The following is a 17868-nucleotide window of genomic DNA, read 5'->3' on the forward strand; positions in this document are numbered from 1 at the left end:
CTCCCAGGAAGAGGAAGATGAAGACTCCTCCACGGCCTCAGACAGTGACATCCTCACCCAAGACAACTATGAGCGGGCGGAGAAACGGCCCATCCTGTCTGTGCGTAAGTCTTGGGCTGCTGGGCAAGCTCTACACCTCCCCCTGGTCAGCAGAGCTCCCTGTCTCTGTAGAGAGGTTCCTGGGGAGTTTCCCTGCAGACATCCTCTGAAGGCCTGTGGAGTACAGTACCAGAACATAGGCCTGGGGGTGCTGAACATAGGTCTGGCCTCTGCTGGCTCTGCCTCCTGTGTATAACTTGGCAGTTATCTGAGCTCTGTGCCTCAGTTTCCCATCCTCCTACTGTTACTGAAATAGTCAGGGTCTACCTGCATCCACGTGCTTCTCTGACTTCATCCTCTCACCCCCACCCCCACCCCGCCTAACACACATACCCTAATGTCACTGTCTCATCCCTGTGCTGGTCAGTGAGGGGCAGGCCCCTGCTGTCCCCATAGGACATGACTGACTTTTCCTTAGAGTTGGGGCTGGGGTGCAGCTTGTTGGTCATACACTTTCCTACTGTGCCCCAAGCTCTAGGCTCCATCCCCAGCACCACACACACAAATAACTAAATAAATAAAAAGATTTCAAATGCTTGAAGCAAGAAATATTAGAAGATTAAGGGGCTGGAGAGATGGCTCAGCGGTTAAGAGCACTGGCTGTTCTTCCAGAGGTCCCAGGTTTAATTCCCAGCAACCACATGGCAGCTCACAACTGTCTGTAACTCCAGTTCTAGAGGATCTGATACCTTCACACCAATGCACATAAAGTTAAATTAAAAAAAATATATTAGAAGACTAAAACTTAGAAGATTCGAATGCGTGGGAAACTTAGCTCAGTAGAAGAGCACCTAACTAGCTGTGTGGGGACCAGTAGTGAGGGGAGAGAAAGCTTCGAGAGTTGGAGACGCTTGGAGATTTACCCGTTCTAGAGAATTCCCAGCATTCAAGCAGCCCCCCTCAGGGCTCTTCTGGTGAACAACCACGTTCCTCTCTGTTCTGGCCCCACAGAGAGACGTTCATCAGCCAACCTTTTTGAAATCACAGACCGGGTGGAAATGGGACAGATGGCTTCCATGTTCTTCAACAAAGGTACCAGTCATTCTGGGATGGTGCGTGGGACAGGGGCACATTCAACCTTTGCTCAAGTCCTGTTCTTTGTAACGGGGGTTCCATGATGAAGGATAGGGCAGACGGGGGAGAGCAGAGCCCCAGAGGAGCCAGCTTGTTGCAAGGCCTGACCTGCTTCCCATTGGCTACCTGGGGTTCCTCGCTGTCCACTGGCCTGAAGAATAAGGGTTATCCATCCTACTAGTACAGGTCCTAGGTCACTTTCCAGAGAAAAAAGCCAATGGCACACAGCCATAGACTTTACCACACACACCTTGTCCCCTGCCAGCCAGCAGAGGGCGCTAGGATCCCACACCGGCATTGCCCAGTGATCCAGCACTGGAGAGCCGAGGCAACATGCTCCTTCCGGGCTCTGCCTGTTCCTGGCTGGCATTTGCTACAGCCTGCAGGTGTCCACCTGACTCCAGTATCTGCCAGTGATAACCCTGCCTCTGTGGTAAATCTTATTTATTTATTTGTTTAGGAAAATGGGCTGTTTTCAGAGTTTAATATTTAGTGCCCAAACCTATCCTGTCCCTGCTTCCTCGGCCATGGAGCACAGCCTCTAAGCTAGCGTAGAAGGTTTTTTGCTCCTTTGTCAAAGCCTCCCCATGTGCCAAATGAGACATCTCTGCCAGTTCTTTCTGGTCTTGAGTGTGGCTGTGGAGAGAGGGGAGGACTGCAGAAATGGGAATCTTCTTGACTTGGGACTAAACACCAGGCACTCGGCTTGCCATCGAAGGTGCAGATTGTGACTGGTCCAGGACAGGCGTTTGTGGGGCAGGCTACAGGATTTCCACGGATCATCGGAGCCAGCTTGGCTGTGTTCAGGCCCACTTTTCTGCCCTTCTTTTGTTCAGTTTCTATCACTCACCACCCATTAAGGGAGAGCGCATGAGCATCCCCCCCGGTAGCCACTTAGGTCTTCTCCAAATTCAAGTTTGAAATGCAAGTGCACATCAGTGGGAGAGCACGCGTTCTAAACCGTTGTGTTCATCGGTACGTTCTGTGCCTGTCCCGATTTCCCTTTTCATTTGTGTGTGTACATATCCGTGTGTGTGCATGTGTATCTGAGTGTGCGTGCACACAGGTGCACGTGTGGAGAGGCCAGGGGCTGACATCAGTTGTTTCCTTCCTCTCTTAGATTTTAGGCAGGGTCTCGCACTGGACCTGTGAACCTGGAACTCACCTGTTCTTCTAGGCTGACTGGCTAACAGGTTTAACAACCCTCCTGCCTCCATGTCCCCAGTGCTAGGATTCCAAGAACATGCCTGGCTTTTTTCTGGGGTACTGGAGATCTGAACTCAGGTCCCCATGCTCCTGGCCTGATTTCTTTGAGGTTTCTATAGACGAGTGGTCTGTTCTGTCTTTTTGCCCACATCTCATTAAAGTAGCACATTTGTGTGGGAGCAGCCTAGCTATGAAGAGCCTCCCAGGACCTCCTGCAGGACTTCTCGGGCTTGGCACTGGTGACATTGGGCTGGTAACCCTTTGCCATGTCAGTCTGTCCTGACCTGAGCATTACGGGATGATGAGGCAGTTTTCTGGCCTCTAGTTCTAGTATCTTGGATGTGACCGTCAGCACTCGTCAGACATTGGCACATGTCCTCTGTGAGGGTCGGGCTGCAGACCCACCCCCCCCCCACCCCCCCCGCTCTGCTCTCTTCAATAACAGGTTGTTCTCGGCACCTTTGGTGGAGCTGCACCCTCCACAAAAGACTCCCCAGGGTTCGACGCTCATTTCTCGTCATTAGAAATGCCAACCCAGACATTAATGTCCTCTCAGGAAATTCATTGATCCTCCAACTTTGTGTCTAGTAATGAAATTTTATTGATCAAGGAGGGCTGTTGGCAGTTCATAAACAGCCAACACCGTGACTGTTGGCGGGGGATGGAAGGGGGTGGGGAGGAGGTGATGTCTTCGCACAGAGACTGTGGGCATCAAGGAAGAAAGGCAGGCTGGAGTGGGCTCTACCTAGAGCCTGGGGTCATGATGATAGACAGCCCCGGGGCCTCAAGCCCTGTCAGGGTCAATTCTGACATGGCAGGTAAAGATATGGCCGCTGGTCATGTTTAAAAAGCGGGTGCTGTGCCTATGCCTTTATGGGTTCTCTCTCTCTCTCTCTCTCTCTCTCTCTCTCTCTTTCTCTCTTTAATTGTATTTTCCTGGCCATTTTTGTCAGGATTCTGAGGAGCAGAGTGACCTCACATAGCCAGGACTGACGTGTCTCAGGCTTTCCCCTGGGGACCTGTAGGCTGTTCTGAGCCACCAGGATTAGAAGGGAACTGTCACTTCATTTTTCTTCCTGTCCTCAGAGAAGCCAGCCGCTAAAGACTAGTGACATCAGGAACTTGAACACTTAGTCTAGATGTAAGTTTGGAGCTGGTTGTCTGGACCATGACCCTTAGGTGCCGGCCCCGGCTGCCAGTGCCTGAGCTTTTCCAGGGCATCAGCCTGGCTCTTTGAACCCAAATCCATTTCCTTTTTTACATTTGATGTATTTCTTTTGTTTGGGGGTGGGGCACGGGACAGCCCGCTGACATTGGTTCTTCCCTCCCACCGTGTGGACTCAGGGATCCGACCCAGAGCCTCAGGTGTGGTGGCCAGCGCCCTTACCGCGCCATCTCTCCCACCCAGCCAGTGTTAGGTTTGATCCCTCCCTCCGATCCCCAAGCCTCGCCGAGCTATCTCAGGCACCAGTCCCAAGCTGATGCATCTCCTGCCAGCCTCACAGTGTGGCCAGCTAGAATAAGAAACAGGAATTCGGGGTCATTTTTTTCCACCTTTTGTAGAAGGCGAATGGCCTGAAGAGCTGAGAGCAGCGGAAGCAGTAAAGAAAGACTCCGCCGTCAAAAAAGGACGCAGGCGCGTCTGTCTCTGGCTCCCTGACCTGTGGCTCTGTTGCTTTCAGTGGGGGTCAACCTGTTCTATTTCTGCATCATCGTTTACCTGTATGGAGACCTCGCCATCTACGCTGCAGCTGTGCCCTTCTCCCTCATGCAGGTGACCTGGTGAGTAGCCCCTCGTCTTGCTCCCTGCTTGCAGACCCCAGGCCTCCTCCACCAGCAGGGCAGAGGGTCTTCCACAGTCCAGCCCTAACCACACCCACAGCCGAGGGCACGGCACACCTAAGGTCCTTGTCCACACGGAAGGCCCAGCTGTGCCCTCTGTCCGCACGAGGCACTTCTGCATCGTCCTCTCCCCTGTCCTGTCCCGTCACGAAGGTAGCTTGGATTCCCGGGCCTCCGAGTCGCGGTGCTTTATGAATAAGTGTGGCTTGTCCTCAGAGACAGTTATGAAACGTGGGAGTGCAGGCCCCTGGGCTCTTCCTAGCCAAGCAGCGGCCTCTGCTGAGCCCAAGTTTGCCGATTGCTCTCTTCAGCAGTGTGTCTGGAAATGACTCCTGTGGCGTGGACACAGACACCAAATACAACGACACTGACCTGTGCTGGGGGCCCCTGCGCCGGGTGGATGCCTACAGGATCTACCTGGTGAGTGTCCTCTCTCTCGCGGCCTGGGGCACACCAGGCCAGTGTTCATGACAGAGCGTGTTTGAACCCCTTTTCTTCTCTGTCCCAGCCCTTTCTCCAGAGAGGAGTCCTGCACACTGTCTCACTCTGACTCCCAAGTGAGGTCTTAGCCTCAGAGTCAAATGTGGCTTGGAATGGGCCTCCAGGTCCAGGCCAGCAGATTGCCGTGAGCTGGTGCAGTTTGAGGGGTACCTGCAAAGGTCTTGTGTTCCAGAGACTCTCTGGGTCTTGGCCTCACTCCAGGCCAGCTAGGTGCACACCAGCAAGATAGCCAAGACTGATCCATCTTCCAGTTGACCCTGACCACAGACAGCCTCTCCAGACGGGTTGGGCTCGGCCCAGCCTTCTTCCTGTCTTCCCATGGATGAGGGAAGAGGATGAATCGCCTGCCTCACTCTTGATTGCTTCGTGCTGCGGCGTGGTGGGGGTGGAGCTGACTAATACACCAGACAGGCCTCAGATAATAAGATGACAAGCACCAGAGGCAATTTGTCTCTGCCTGCTTCGGAGGCGGGCTCAGGACTGTTTCCCTCCAGCTTTGGCGGCATCTCTTGGTCCTTTCTGCCCCCACTTGGTTCATCTCAGCCCTGGCACGTGGTCAGGTGTGCTGGATGCCACTCAGTCCTGGCCATGGCGGCTTTACCGATGTGAAGGGGCGGGGAGAGAGCAGGGTCTTTCTGCCAGGAGCCTCTTGACTTGAGTCATCCCTGTCCCAGCTCAGCGTTCCATGGACCCTGCCATCTGTGCTGCTGGGGTCTGGATTTACTAATCCCAAGGACTACTGAGTGGGTTTCATCTTTCCAGCCAAGTAGGCTCCTGAAGGACCCTGCAGGCTAGGGTTCAGGAGCTGTGTCCTGTCTGTGTTCCTGTAGCTGTCACTCTGTGGTCTGTGTCCCCACTGGGGCAGGCAGCCCTCCCTAGGACTTTGTGTGCTAGTAGAATTTCATCCTTGACCTTCCCATTGAAAGTGCAGCAGGTATTTGATAGCAAGTTACATCATCTGGTGCCCAGGTCCACCTCTGTGGCCCTGGAGTGGGCACAGGAACCCAGCAGGCAGCCAGGCGCCAAGGCAGGAGAGGTCCAATGAGGCTTTGTTAGCCTCTTAGCACTTCAGTATGCCACGATTAAGGCCTCTCTGCCTCAGTTCCTCCCCAGGTGTAGGGAGCAGGAGGAGAGTGAGGACGGTGTCTGGGTGCTCCAGGGAGGAGTGACAGCAGCTGAGCTGCCCTGGTGGGTCTCCACCAGGGGAGGCAACCACAGTTTGCGGGCTCTGCCTCGTATACTCGCCACCCTGCAACACAGTGGATACTAAGCACAGGGAGTATTGGATGCTGCCATTTGCTTGGTGAATTATTCAGAAGCATTGTTATTGCTGTGTTAAATTGTTCCTGCAGTCTTTTCTATAAACCTTCCACATGATGGAAGCCTCCCTCCCCGAGTCTCAATAACTCTGACAGAACAGAAGGAACCCCTCAGGAAAGCAGACGGGCATTAATTACTACCTTCATCTCCCAGATATTGCACTTATAACTCATGGAGCTAATTGTCCTGGTGCCTGCGAGCATTCCAGCCTGAGAGGCCAAGCCTTCAGAGTAGGAAGGGGAGACTAGTGTCCCCGGGAGCCTTCTCTCTGGATAGTACACACGGTCCGTGCCTGAGTCCCAGTCTGCCCAGAGCCTTGCCTCGCCTGCCTCCTTCACCCAGTTCAGAGGGCTGACGGTCTGGGCACCATCTTGGAGGTTCCTTTTCAGCTTTGCATGTGGTGCCCAAGGTCTGTGGTCCAGGAAAGCGGCACAGCCGCCTGACACAAGTGCTTATCGGTCTGCAGACCCCTCCCCCAGGAGCTAGAAGGGAGATGGCAAGGATGCTGGCTTCTTTCTGCGGGCCTGAGTCTTCTAGCAGACGATCAGGGCATCTTTCCTTCCCAACTAAGGAGAACAAGACCCTCACAAGTAATCCCCTTGGACCTCGGACGTAGGGTCGACATCCTCTAACCCGGCCTCTGGTCATTCAGGATCAAGTGGTCCATCCCTTCCCAAGGCCCTAGGCTCACGCCTTTCACCACCGGCTGGTCTGATCTTGAGGCTCGTCAGGGTCCACCCAAAACGTTAGCAGGGCAGCAAGCAGGTGAGAGCAGACTGCAGGCTCCCTCCCAGCCCACACATAAATCATCTCAGGTAAATGATGCCCTCCCGCCATCCTGCGTCTTTAAAAGGACTTCATAATATCATGTCTTCATTGCTATTCTGGAACAGTATGTTCTGTGGGATAAAGAAACAGGCTTTTATATTGTGGCTTAATGTGCAGACAGTCCTCTGGAAACCAGCTCAGGAAAGCCCCTGAGAAGCGCACAGAGAATGGGAATGGGTGGGATCTTAACTACTTCTGAGACTGGCCTGTGGGTAGCATCTGATGATGTCAAGAAGGGAGCTTTCTCCACCAGCAGCCACCAGTTGCCTCCCAAAGCCCCTTCCCTTATGAGATGGAAAATTCTTCCTCCCTTCCCCAGTGGCCCCCAGCTACTTCCCATGATTCCCAGTGCAGCTGATGAGTCAGTTCCTCCTTCATCCCTGTGTTGGCCTTGGAGCAGGGTGCTTGGGGCGCTGAGGATCCCCTGCATCACCCACTGCTTCAAGTGCACTCTTGGGTGTCTTGACATGCTGCCACAGCATCGACCTGGGGACTGTCATTCGGGCCCATGAGCGTTCCCAGAATCTGCTTCAGCTGACTTTGGGTCCTGACCCCGCCCCCCGCCCCCCCTCCTCTGAAAGACGAAATGGGAAAGTGTCAGGTGTCCTGACTAAAAACTCAAGACCTTGCTCTGCCCTGGTGCGTGTCCTGGCACTGGCACTGGGAGGGAAGAGAGTCATAATGTGGCAGGGACTAGGAAAAATGAGTGGCAGCGTTGAGAGGAGGCCTCAGTGGGTAAAGTGGGGCCCTGCGTGGAGATATCTGGTGCCCATGTGAAAACCAGTCTCGGGGGCATGCGTATCTAACCCCAGCGCAGGGCGGGAGAGGGAGCTGAAGGATCCCAGTGGCTCATGGCCAGCTGGTCTAGCCAAAATGGTGAACTCCAAGTTCAGCAAGAGACCCTGCCTCAAAAAATAAGGTGGAAGTTGATACCAGAGACACGGGACTGATACAGGAGTGTGTCACTGGTTTTTACATGATTACATACAAGTGGGTGCACCCTCACATGCATACATGGTACACACCTAAGAAAACGGAAACGTGCCGTTTTGATTCTGTGCCACAGTGCCAAGGAGCCAGGGTCCCAGTGAAGCAGTGGGCTTGTGTGTGACTGAGGTCTAGCCTCGGGCCGCTCTCCTCGGGTGCCTGCTGTGGCGCTTGTCTGCGGTTCTTCATTCCTGCAGCACTCCCAGCCTGCATTCTGCCCCTTGTCCCGGATCTTCACCCAGCGCCACCCCTCCTCCCAGAGGTCATCACGGGTCAGTGAAGGCTCCCCAGGAGCTGGAAGCTGACGGCTTCTGCCACTTCAGGTGGGCAGATGCTGCAGGGTCACAGGCATCAACAGGCACCAGCCCAACCGAGCCCGAGCGCAGATGGCAGAGCGGAGCTTGGCCTGCTGGAGACCCGGGCACAAACTGGCCTCGTGAGCAGGGGGCCTTGGGACAGGACAAGGTGATCCCAGCTTGCTCTCAGCAGGAGTTGTGCAGTGCACCCCTGGAACACAGCTGACTGGGAGGAGAGAGGCAGCCTATTCACAGCTGTCAGGTGCCCGGTCCCCTCCGCAGGTGGAGGGCATCCTCCCCAGCCTCCCTCCAGATACCCCCTCAAGAAGAGGAAGGAGCTCAGAGCAGCGCTGCTTGCCAGCTTCTCCCTGGAGGAGCAGGTCACCCTGCCAGGTTACATTAGGGGGTTCCTCCTGAGCCTTCTCAAGAGCCCCGCCCACTCCTTCTGATTGTCCCTGTGCTATAGCTCTGTCCTTTGACTGTCTGTGACATTTAAAACAGCAGTTAGTCCCTCTTTTCAACCCAAATGTTTCTTCCTTGAATATTGAAGGCACAGACAGGCAAGGACAGTGTGCCCTCCTTGTGAGGGTGTGAGACCCCGCAGCCAAGTCTGAGAGCGTCTCTGTGTCTCAGCTCAGCTCACCCTGGCTTGGTGAGGCTTTTTGTTGTTGCCTTTCCGGGTGTGGTTTTGTTTTGTAGCTAGGGGCTCTGGCAGTCCACGCTGTCTTTGAGCTCACCATGTTACCGAATCTGGCCTTGATGCCTCATCTTCCTGCCTCCGCCTCCCCAGTGCTGGAATTACAGGAGTACCCCGCCGCACGTGACATGGGCATGGCGTGTGAGCAGTGGCTTCTGTGTGTCACACCGTCAAGTTCATGCTGTCATCACAGAGTGGCTTCCTCAGGCTCCCCAGGCCGACAGCGGCTCAGCAGGCTATCCTCAGTGCTCTCACGGGCTCGGGACAGAGTGCTGGGTGCAGGGCAGCCCTGGCTGTGCTGCCCAGCTTGGGGGTATCAGCTTGCCAGCCCCACAGCATGACCTCCACCAGGGACTGGGCTGCGCTGGGCTGACTCTCCCGTCGATTTTGAGGTGTTCTGTCTCTTGTTCCCAGAGAGCAAAGCGGACTGTTCCTAATACTCAAGTAAGGTTGGAAGTGAGTCTCTTCCCAAGGACATTCCCTTCCGCTGCCAAAGTTGCTTTGTGCTTTCAACATCAGCCATTGTGCCCTGGGGCTGTCTAGCATCTGCTAATAAGTGGGTCACCGCTACCATCGCTTGAATATTCATCCTTACCCATTCTGGGGCAGGAGGTGGCCTGGAGGCCTTCAGGACCAGTGAGAAAGGGACATTAACAAGAGGCATAAGTCTTGGGAGCAGCAGCAGCAGCGTCACAGGACCCGGCTGCTCTCCAGGCCACCGTGCTGCACCTCCAGGCTGTCACACACTCAGGCCCTACCAAACTGCAGGAGAAAATGGGTGGGTGCTGTCCCCCCCCATCGTGTGCATTGCAGACTGTGGATGGAAATGGGGAGACGAGAACAGAGGAGAGGGTCTCGGGATGGCTGGTTAAGAGCTCTGATGAGGCCATCTATGGAGGATCCCTCTTAGAAACTGAGAGTCCAGAAAATCCAGCAACCTGGTGAGGGGTGTCTTTGGGGAGCATCCTTCCTCCTGTCGCATAAGTTAGGACTCACCCCCGCATCAAGCCAGAGCCAGTCAGATAATTCCCGGTGCCTGAGGTGGGGAGGCAGTGCTCATAGGTTGAGGGTATCCAGGTGACAGACTTCATGGGCACAGTGAGGGACTCCATCTCCTCTTCTCCTCCCTCCCAGCATGCCTCAGGCAGCTCCATCTCCTTCAGTTCTGGAGGCCCTGCATACTTGGGTTTGTTTTGCCGGTCACCTGCCCCACTCTCCCTCCTGAAAGGATGCCGGTCACACCCCAGGTGGCCGCACAGGTGTGAGTAGGGCAATCATGACCAAATCCTGCCCTGTAACTCGGAGGGGGTGGCCCCCAGACCCAGTTTATCCCTACAAATGCTGCACCCTCTGCTTTCATCCCAGGAGTCAGGGACTCAGGGAAAGGTGAATTTCTTCCCTACTCCCTGGAAATTCAGGTGCCTGCTCTCTGGGCCTAATGTGGAGTGAATCCCAGCATCTGGCAGTGACCAAGCTCAGGTTGGAATGACAGCCATGGAAGGATTAGCTTGTCTCTTTCCTTTACAAGGAAATCAATAACACAGGAACCAGCCTATGGTTTTCTTTCCCAGAGAGCGATCTTTGCATCTCATACAGGAGCGGCCGTGTGTGTGTGTGTGTGTGTGTGTGTGTGTGTGTGTGTGTGTGTGTGTGAGAGAGAGAGAGAGAGAGAGAGAGAGAGAGAGAGAGAGAGAGAGAGAGAGAGAGAGAGAGAGAGAGGACTCTCCCCACCCCGTCTCAGAATGACATCCAGACTGCCTGTCGCTTGCTCCAGCACTGGCTTGTTTTGTCAGCCCCTGTCTAGGGACCCCATGGACCCGCCATGACACTGTCACTCCACTGTGGTCTCTCAGGCCTCCAGACCTTTCTGTTCCTGCTTGTCCACTGCCACGGACCCACCCTCTCCTTCCGGAGAATACCCGGGTGTCACCTCCCTGAGGCACACGGTGGCAACTTCCCTCTGTCCTTCCCCCACTGTGCCCTCTGGGTGTTGGGCCTGAGCTCCCTCCTCCTGCTCAGTGGAAAGTTGTTTTTGTTTTTAATGGTACTCTCAGGGACATGGGTTCTGTCAGCTGGCATTAAGCCCACCATCCATCATGCCCCGTGTCCCGCTGCTACCACGGCCAGTACCTGATGCCCCAGCTTGGAGGACAGTGTATGATCCCCATGCCACCTCAGTGAAGAGCCCAGGTCTGGGACTCAGGATCCTGAGGCAACAGGCAGGTCTTCTGCCCCAACTGCCTCCTCACCCAGCCCCTCATAAGTACTAGTCAGGGTCCCTCAAGGTAAAAAGGACCACTCAGACCCCCTGCTCATCCGGCAAGTTAAGTGTCTCTCTGGCCCTGTTAGGGAGTCTCATGTGTCCCAAATCTGGCTTCTTTGTCTAGAAACTAGTACAGCTTTGCAGACAGCATGTCCCCAAAGTGAGGCAGTTCATTCTGGGGCACCTCAGGAGATAATGGCTGGACTTACCTACTGGCTGGCCCTTTCTTCTCCCTATTCCCGAGTTTAGAGATGCAGGTGGAGGCAGGTATACTGATATCTTGCCCCTGCCCCCAACATATTCCAGTTCTGGGGAAATGCAAACATATAAAAGGAGCTGGGATAACTGTTACCGTTGTTCCTGCCTCACTGGAGAATATGTCACCATCCCCGGTGTATTTACAGTGTCGTCCTAAGAAAACCGAGCTCTTGCAAGTAGAACCTTAGGCCCATCTCTTGTGTAAAGAGAGGCACTGGGTATTCGTGTACACGGGCACAGAAATTCAAAGCCTGGCTCAGGTAGCAGGAGAAACAGGCAGATGCCAGATTGGGGTGATCCCCATAAGCAGCCCACCAAAGAATAGTTCCAGGGACATCCCCACCCAGCCCCACTTGGACCCCTGAGCTAGAAAGGCATCCCAGAGCCATGGCATATCCCCACACTCACACTCACACCACCGCCCATTTGGTTGGGGAGCTTCCAAGTAGGTCTCCGTGGGGCGCTCATCCCTGCCGAGGACCTTCTGCACTGTGCTTATTCAGGATTGTTTCTGTGCACACCGATCACAGTCAGACCCCAGGCTCTACACTCGAGCCCTCCTTGTTTGTGAGCAGCTTAGTCAGGGGGTAAAAACCTGGGGAACCATACTTCCCCAGCCACCAGGCTGATCTCACCTCTGCATATGCATGTACATGCGTATGTGTGATGTTTCCAGCCATTACTACAGGAGCTGGGCCCTGGGCAGGCTCCCATAACTCAGCAGTCTAGGCTGCTCACTGCTCTGTATGTCCTCTGCTTCTGTGGGCATGGCTGGGCACAGGGCTAAATAAAAATGACTTCCTACTTTGGTGGTTGGTTTAGGTTTGGGGTTTTATTTGTTTTAATTTATTTTATTTTAATTATGTGTACATGTTGGGGTTGGGGGACATGTGCACACATGAGTGCCAGTGGTTGTGGATCCAGAAGGTGGCACTAGACACCTGGACCTGGAGTCACAGGCAGTTAGTTATAAGCCACCCAGTGTGGGTAATAGGAACCCACGTCAGATCCTCTACAAGAGCAGTACATACTCTTAACCACTGAGCCATCTCTCCAGCCTGGTCTAATTCAGAGTGTCTTGTTTTGTAGTCTAAGATGGCCTCTAGTTCACTATGTAGCTCTGGCTAGCTTTGAACACATGCTCTTCTTGCCTCCACCTCCCAGGTGTTGGTATAGCATGTGCCGTGATGCCCTCCTTATATTCTTTAAGGAAATATCCTGATTGTTAACTTCAGATGGGTCCCTAACCCTTACACCCCCCACCAACCCATTTTTATTTCATAGGGAGAAAAAAGATTCACAAAAGACTACAACCTCTTAAGCGGCTTACCAAACCCTACTAACTAGGATTAAATACTTACCAAACTACTCTCCTCCGGGTCTGCTCCTTATGTCCTAGAGATCAGGCCATGACACCTGGTGACCCTGCTGGATTTGGGGAGGCAGGACTGTTCCTCTGAGCAATGCTCATTCTCTGGTATGGGATGCATGTTGTAAGCAGAGCCCTTCTAAATAGTGGCTGTCTTAGTTAGGGTTGCTATGGCTGCCATGAAACATCATAACCAAAAGCAGCTTGGAGAGGAAAGGGTTTATTTGGCTCCCATGTCCTGAATCATGGTCCATTGAGGGAAACCAAGGCAGCTCAAACAGAGCAGGAACCTGAAGGCAGGAGCTGATGCAGAAGCCATAGAGGAGTGCTGCTTACTGGCTTGCTCCCCATGACTTACTCAGCCTGCTTTCTTATAGAACCAGGACCACCAGCCAGGGATGGCACCATTCATAATGGGGTGGATCATTCATTAATTAAGAAAACGTCCTACAGGCTTGCCTGTAGTCTGATCTTATGGAAGCATTTTCTCAATTAAGGTTCCTTCCTCGGATGACTCCAGCATGTGTCAAGTTGACATAAAACCACCCAGCACAGTGGCCTGGGGCAGCAATAATTGCTTAATGAAATGAAGCATTCACTCTGAAGTAATAAACATGTTCCTTCACATAGCTGTGTCCCTGCGCTGGCCCTGCACACTGGCGCCAAAGCAATCCAGGTGCACACCTAAGAGCTGCGTGCATGTGCACTCTCCAATATACCCGGGCCCTGCAAAGGCAGAGGGAGCCATGGAACCCCAGAGGGCTTATCGGCAGCAAAAAGCAGTGTGAGGCACGGTGTGAAGGACTCGATGCAGAGCTAAACAATTAGGTGCATATTAATGATGCCGTGTGATTAATGAGCAGGAGCTCGGGAAGTCTTGTGGATGAGCTGAGAAGATGGAGACACATCTTAATAAGCCTTCAGCTCAGAGGGAAGTGCCGCCTAGAGTGTTGCTAAGCGGATACTGTGAGAGTGCGAATCTAGAAGGCAGGGTCACAAGCCACCCAGGGTGTTTCATTCAGCCTGGGGCAATAGCTTTCTCAGCCTGGATCCAAAAAAATGGTTCCAAGAAGCCTTGATGGGCACAGGGCTCAGAGGTACTGACACCTTACGACAGGCCAGGTAGCCCCACCCCACCCCACCCCACCGATTTGGAGAAGATGTGTTCTGCCAACTCCAGCAGCAGGTAAACCCTCTAAGACGACTTCCCAGCTGCCCCTTCTCCAGGCCAGTAATGAAGGCCTTAATGATGAGTCTCAGTGTCTGGTTCCTGGACCACTGGCCAGGATGCCCTTTACCAAAACTGTGGGTGGGGGGTGGGATGCAAGGTGGCTCTGGTGACTGAGTTGAATCCCCAGAATTCACATAAGGGTGGAAGGAGAGAACTGACTCCAGAGTTGTCCCCTGATCACGCGCGCGCGCACACACACACACACACACACACACACACACACACACACACAGACACTAAAGATGTTTTGATGAGTGTGGTCTGGGGACTCCAGGCCAGAAGCACAGCTCAGCAACAGAGCACTTGCCTAGTTTGCAGAAGGCCCTAGGCCATGTTGTCCAACTGACCTAGCAGATGCCTGGGTCTTATGGGGGAGGCCTAGGAACCTGTCTTTCACATCGGTAACCTTGCCAGCACAAAGATCCTCTTGTCCCAGGAAAGGCTGTTCTGGTCTTCTTCATGGACCTACTTTCCAAGTACTGTCATGGAAGGGGTGGGTGATCAGGGGCTTCCAGAGAAAGGAGGTTGGCCAGACCATCCACAGGTCCCCAGCCAGGGGTCACTAGTGACCCCCTGAAATGTCACTAATGTGCTCCCATGCCCACAGGGAGTAGTATCTGACTGCACAGGCTCTCAGCACCCTCAGGGAAGAGTCTGCGGAAGGCAGGCTGCTGTGTTATCTGAGAGCGGCAGGTGAGTTCATGTCCCTGATGGATGGTCCTCTTGAGCTGCCTTCAGACCTGCCGTTTGGGGGCTCCCTATGGAGTACACCTCCCACTGACCAGCAGCTGGAGAGGAAGTTGGGGTTGCCAGTGTGATATCTCATACCCAGTTCAGCAGAGCTCATTCGGCAGGCAGCTTGATGTGCTGTCTCCCTTCTCCAAGGTTACTCAGTTCCTGTCTGTCTGAGGTCAGCCGTCAGCAGGGAAAAAGAGGTGGATCCAGCTTGGCCTGTGTGTCCCTCTCTGCAGGGTTCTCATACTCTGGGCACCTGACTTCCCTCCCTCCCTCCCTCCCTCCCTCCCTCTCTCTCTTCCTCCCTCCCGCTCCAGCATGGAGCATTCCCTCCTCCATTGCTCTTCCCTAGAAGAGCGTATAACTAGAGAGGGAGGATGCTGAGAGGCTCTCAGGTGGTCACCTGACACCTCTGTGGCGAGTAGCCAGACAGATGCAGATGGTGGACCTGCCTCTTGGTGTTCCTGGAGCAGGACAGGAGATCAAGGGACAGACCCCAGGTTCAAGAACACTGGGATTCAGCTGACCAGGGAGATTCGAACAGCCACCTGCCTGTATTGCCCACCACCAATGTACCAGAGCAGGTTCATCCTAACAGAATCAGCTAGAGCGTGTGGGCTTTTCCCTAAGGGAACTAGGGGCTGGATCGATGGCCCAGAGGGTCCCCATGCCCTCTTCACTCATGATATAGTCTGCCTTTCCTTTGTAGTCTCTGGTTCTTAGGACCTTGCAGGACCAAGGTGACCTTCAGCACAGCCCCTGCTGGTTCCCCAGCCCACAGTGGTTGGGGACCAAGGACATGGCCAGCTTTCTCATGTAATTGCAATCTGGCAATCCTATTTGCCTTTCCTTGACATCCAAAATAAACAAGTCTGAGCTGCAGACTTAGTAGTTAAAGTGAGGGCCAGTAACCCAGGTCTGTAGTGCTCCAGAAGTTCTGGGCTTTGTGCCTGTCAGCGTGGCCCTGAAGAGCCAGAATGTAGGCACTGCTCTCCTCCAAAGCATCCAAACCCCACGACCCTTCACCACACCCATCCTCCCTAGTTACAGTTCCATTCCTGTGATACAACACCTAGTCAAGAAGCAATTAGAGAGCTGGATGTAGTGACACACACCTTTAATCCCAGCATCCTAGAGGCAGAGGCAGGAGGAGCCAGCCTGGTCTACACAGTGAGTTCCAGGACAGCCAGGACTATGTATAGAGACCCTGTCTCAAAAAACCAAAGAAAAACAAAACCAAAAAGCTTTAAAAAGCAACTTAGGGGAGAAAGTTTATTTCAACTTGGAATTCCAGATTACAGTCCGTCATTGCAGGGAAGTAAAGGCAGGAACTTGAAGTAGCTGGTCACATCCACAGTCAGCAGAGAGGATGAATGCATGCATGCCTGTTAGTGTTTGGCTCGCTTTCTTCACTTACACAGTCCAGGACCCCCTGCCTGGGGAATGGTGCCACCCACGGTAGGACAGGTCTCCCACATCAATGTGATTAAGACAGCCCTTCACAGACACAGCCACCGGCCTAACGGATCAAGGCAGTTCCTCACTGAGACTTTCTTCTCAGGATAATTCTAGATTGTGTGAAGTTGACAACTAAAATTAACCATCACATCCCCCAGCCTGTGCGGGTTTCTGCGGAGCCTGTGTTAGTACAGTGTGTGTTGTGTGTTCTGGCCTGCCCTCCAATAGGCTCCTAGGAGGGCCCGTGACAGCTTCCACTCTGCTGTCCCTGTGGAACAAGTGATACCTGTTCTCCCTGCACCCTGCATAGCACACAGGATTAAAGCTCCTGTAAACTCATTAGAGCCAGGCACGGTGACACACACCTTTAATACTAGCGCTCAGGGAAGCAGAGGCAGGTGGATGTCTGCGAGTTCCAGGCCAACATGGTCTATATAGCTAGAGAGAACCTGTCTCAAAGGGAAAAAAAAAAAATTAAATTGAAACTGAAAAAACAAACAAACACAAAAAAAAACCTTATTAAAACTGAGAGGATCCCCTCCCCTGCCCTGCCCCCCCCCCCCCCGCCTCCGCCCCAAGTACAAACCAGATGGATGCATTTGACTGTTGTTTCCTTGCTTAAAACCACCTGGAAGCACCTCCCTCCGTGGGGTCCACTTGGCAGACTCTGTCTTGCCTCCCAGAGTCCCTTCCATGTCTACCCCGCCCCATCAGCATCTTCCAAGGATGTTCGTGCTCTGAGCCCTTGCCTTGCCTTGGCTTCACTCTCCGGTCTCATGAGCCTTCTATCCTGCATGGGCTCAGGGATCCTTTGGGCCTGCTGGAGTCTTAGGGCCAGCTACATTTGGGTAGCCACTGCCCTAGCCCGACAAAGTCAGCTCTGTATATACAGCCAGCTCCTCTTCTCCCCAAGGGACAGCATCCTCTGGTCCTTACCACCAGGACAGAGTCTTCTCAGCAAAGACCAGAGCACCTTTGGAGGACTGAGTTGGAGGGGAGCAATTAAAAGCCATCCACATGTGTGGCAGTTGCAGGCCCCGGCTCACCACTCCTGCTCCCCTGCCTGCTGCTCTTTGCATCTGACCTGCCAACAGGGGCTTACCAGGTTACTGCCTCCAAAGTCAGTTCTGTCCCTCCAGGCAGAGCTCTTAGCTCTCCACTGGCACAGCCCATTGTGCATGCATATGCATGCCCGTTTGTATACACGCAGGCATGCATGCGTGCACACTCTCCCCCCTCCCTCCCCTCCCCACGTGACCTCTCACCTGGGCCTGGTGTTGCTGGATCCCACCTCACTCTGTCTCGTTTGTGAGGAGATAACCATCCATTATAAACCCCGATGGCTTATAGTCATTACGTGAATGACTGTGGATTTTCCACAATATTTATCTTTTCCCCCAAACCACAAAGGTTGTAGCTCTGGCATCAGATTCTTGGAACTCTGCCCACCGCCGGGTGCCATCTGGCTTGTCAGCTGAGAAAGACCACACAGGCATGCAGGCACCGGCCCAAATGACAAGGCCAGAGAAACAATGGCTGTGCCAGGCTACGGCCATCCCACCTGCCCAGCCCTCCTCCCTGGAGGGAGCCAGGTCTGAGGAGGGGATGGAGGGGCGGTGGAGGAAGGGGCCCTTTGTCTAGGCACGGTCTTGGGCAGTTGAGTGCTGTAAGCAGGAAATAGGCTTTGGATACAGGTGACCCGGG

The 17868-nt window shown here is 53.8% G+C and overlaps 1 protein-coding gene across 1 annotated transcript in view; it reads left to right on the forward strand.

Moving 5' to 3' along the window:
* Positions 1-17868, forward strand: part of Tmem104 (transmembrane protein 104) — a 59093-nt gene that overhangs the window by 13010 nt on the left and 28215 nt on the right. Inside the window, exons 5-8 of the mRNA XM_028889674.2 lie at positions 8-104; positions 1051-1131; positions 4062-4161; positions 4533-4641. Of these exons, the coding sequence (XP_028745507.1) occupies positions 8-104; positions 1051-1131; positions 4062-4161; positions 4533-4641 (387 nt within the window). The remainder of the gene's footprint in view (positions 1-7; positions 105-1050; positions 1132-4061; positions 4162-4532; positions 4642-17868) is intronic.

The sequence above is a fragment of the Peromyscus leucopus genome, chromosome 8b (assembly GCF_004664715.2).
Source record: "Peromyscus leucopus breed LL Stock chromosome 8b, UCI_PerLeu_2.1, whole genome shotgun sequence".
Classification (NCBI taxonomy): domain Eukaryota; kingdom Metazoa; phylum Chordata; class Mammalia; order Rodentia; family Cricetidae; genus Peromyscus; species Peromyscus leucopus.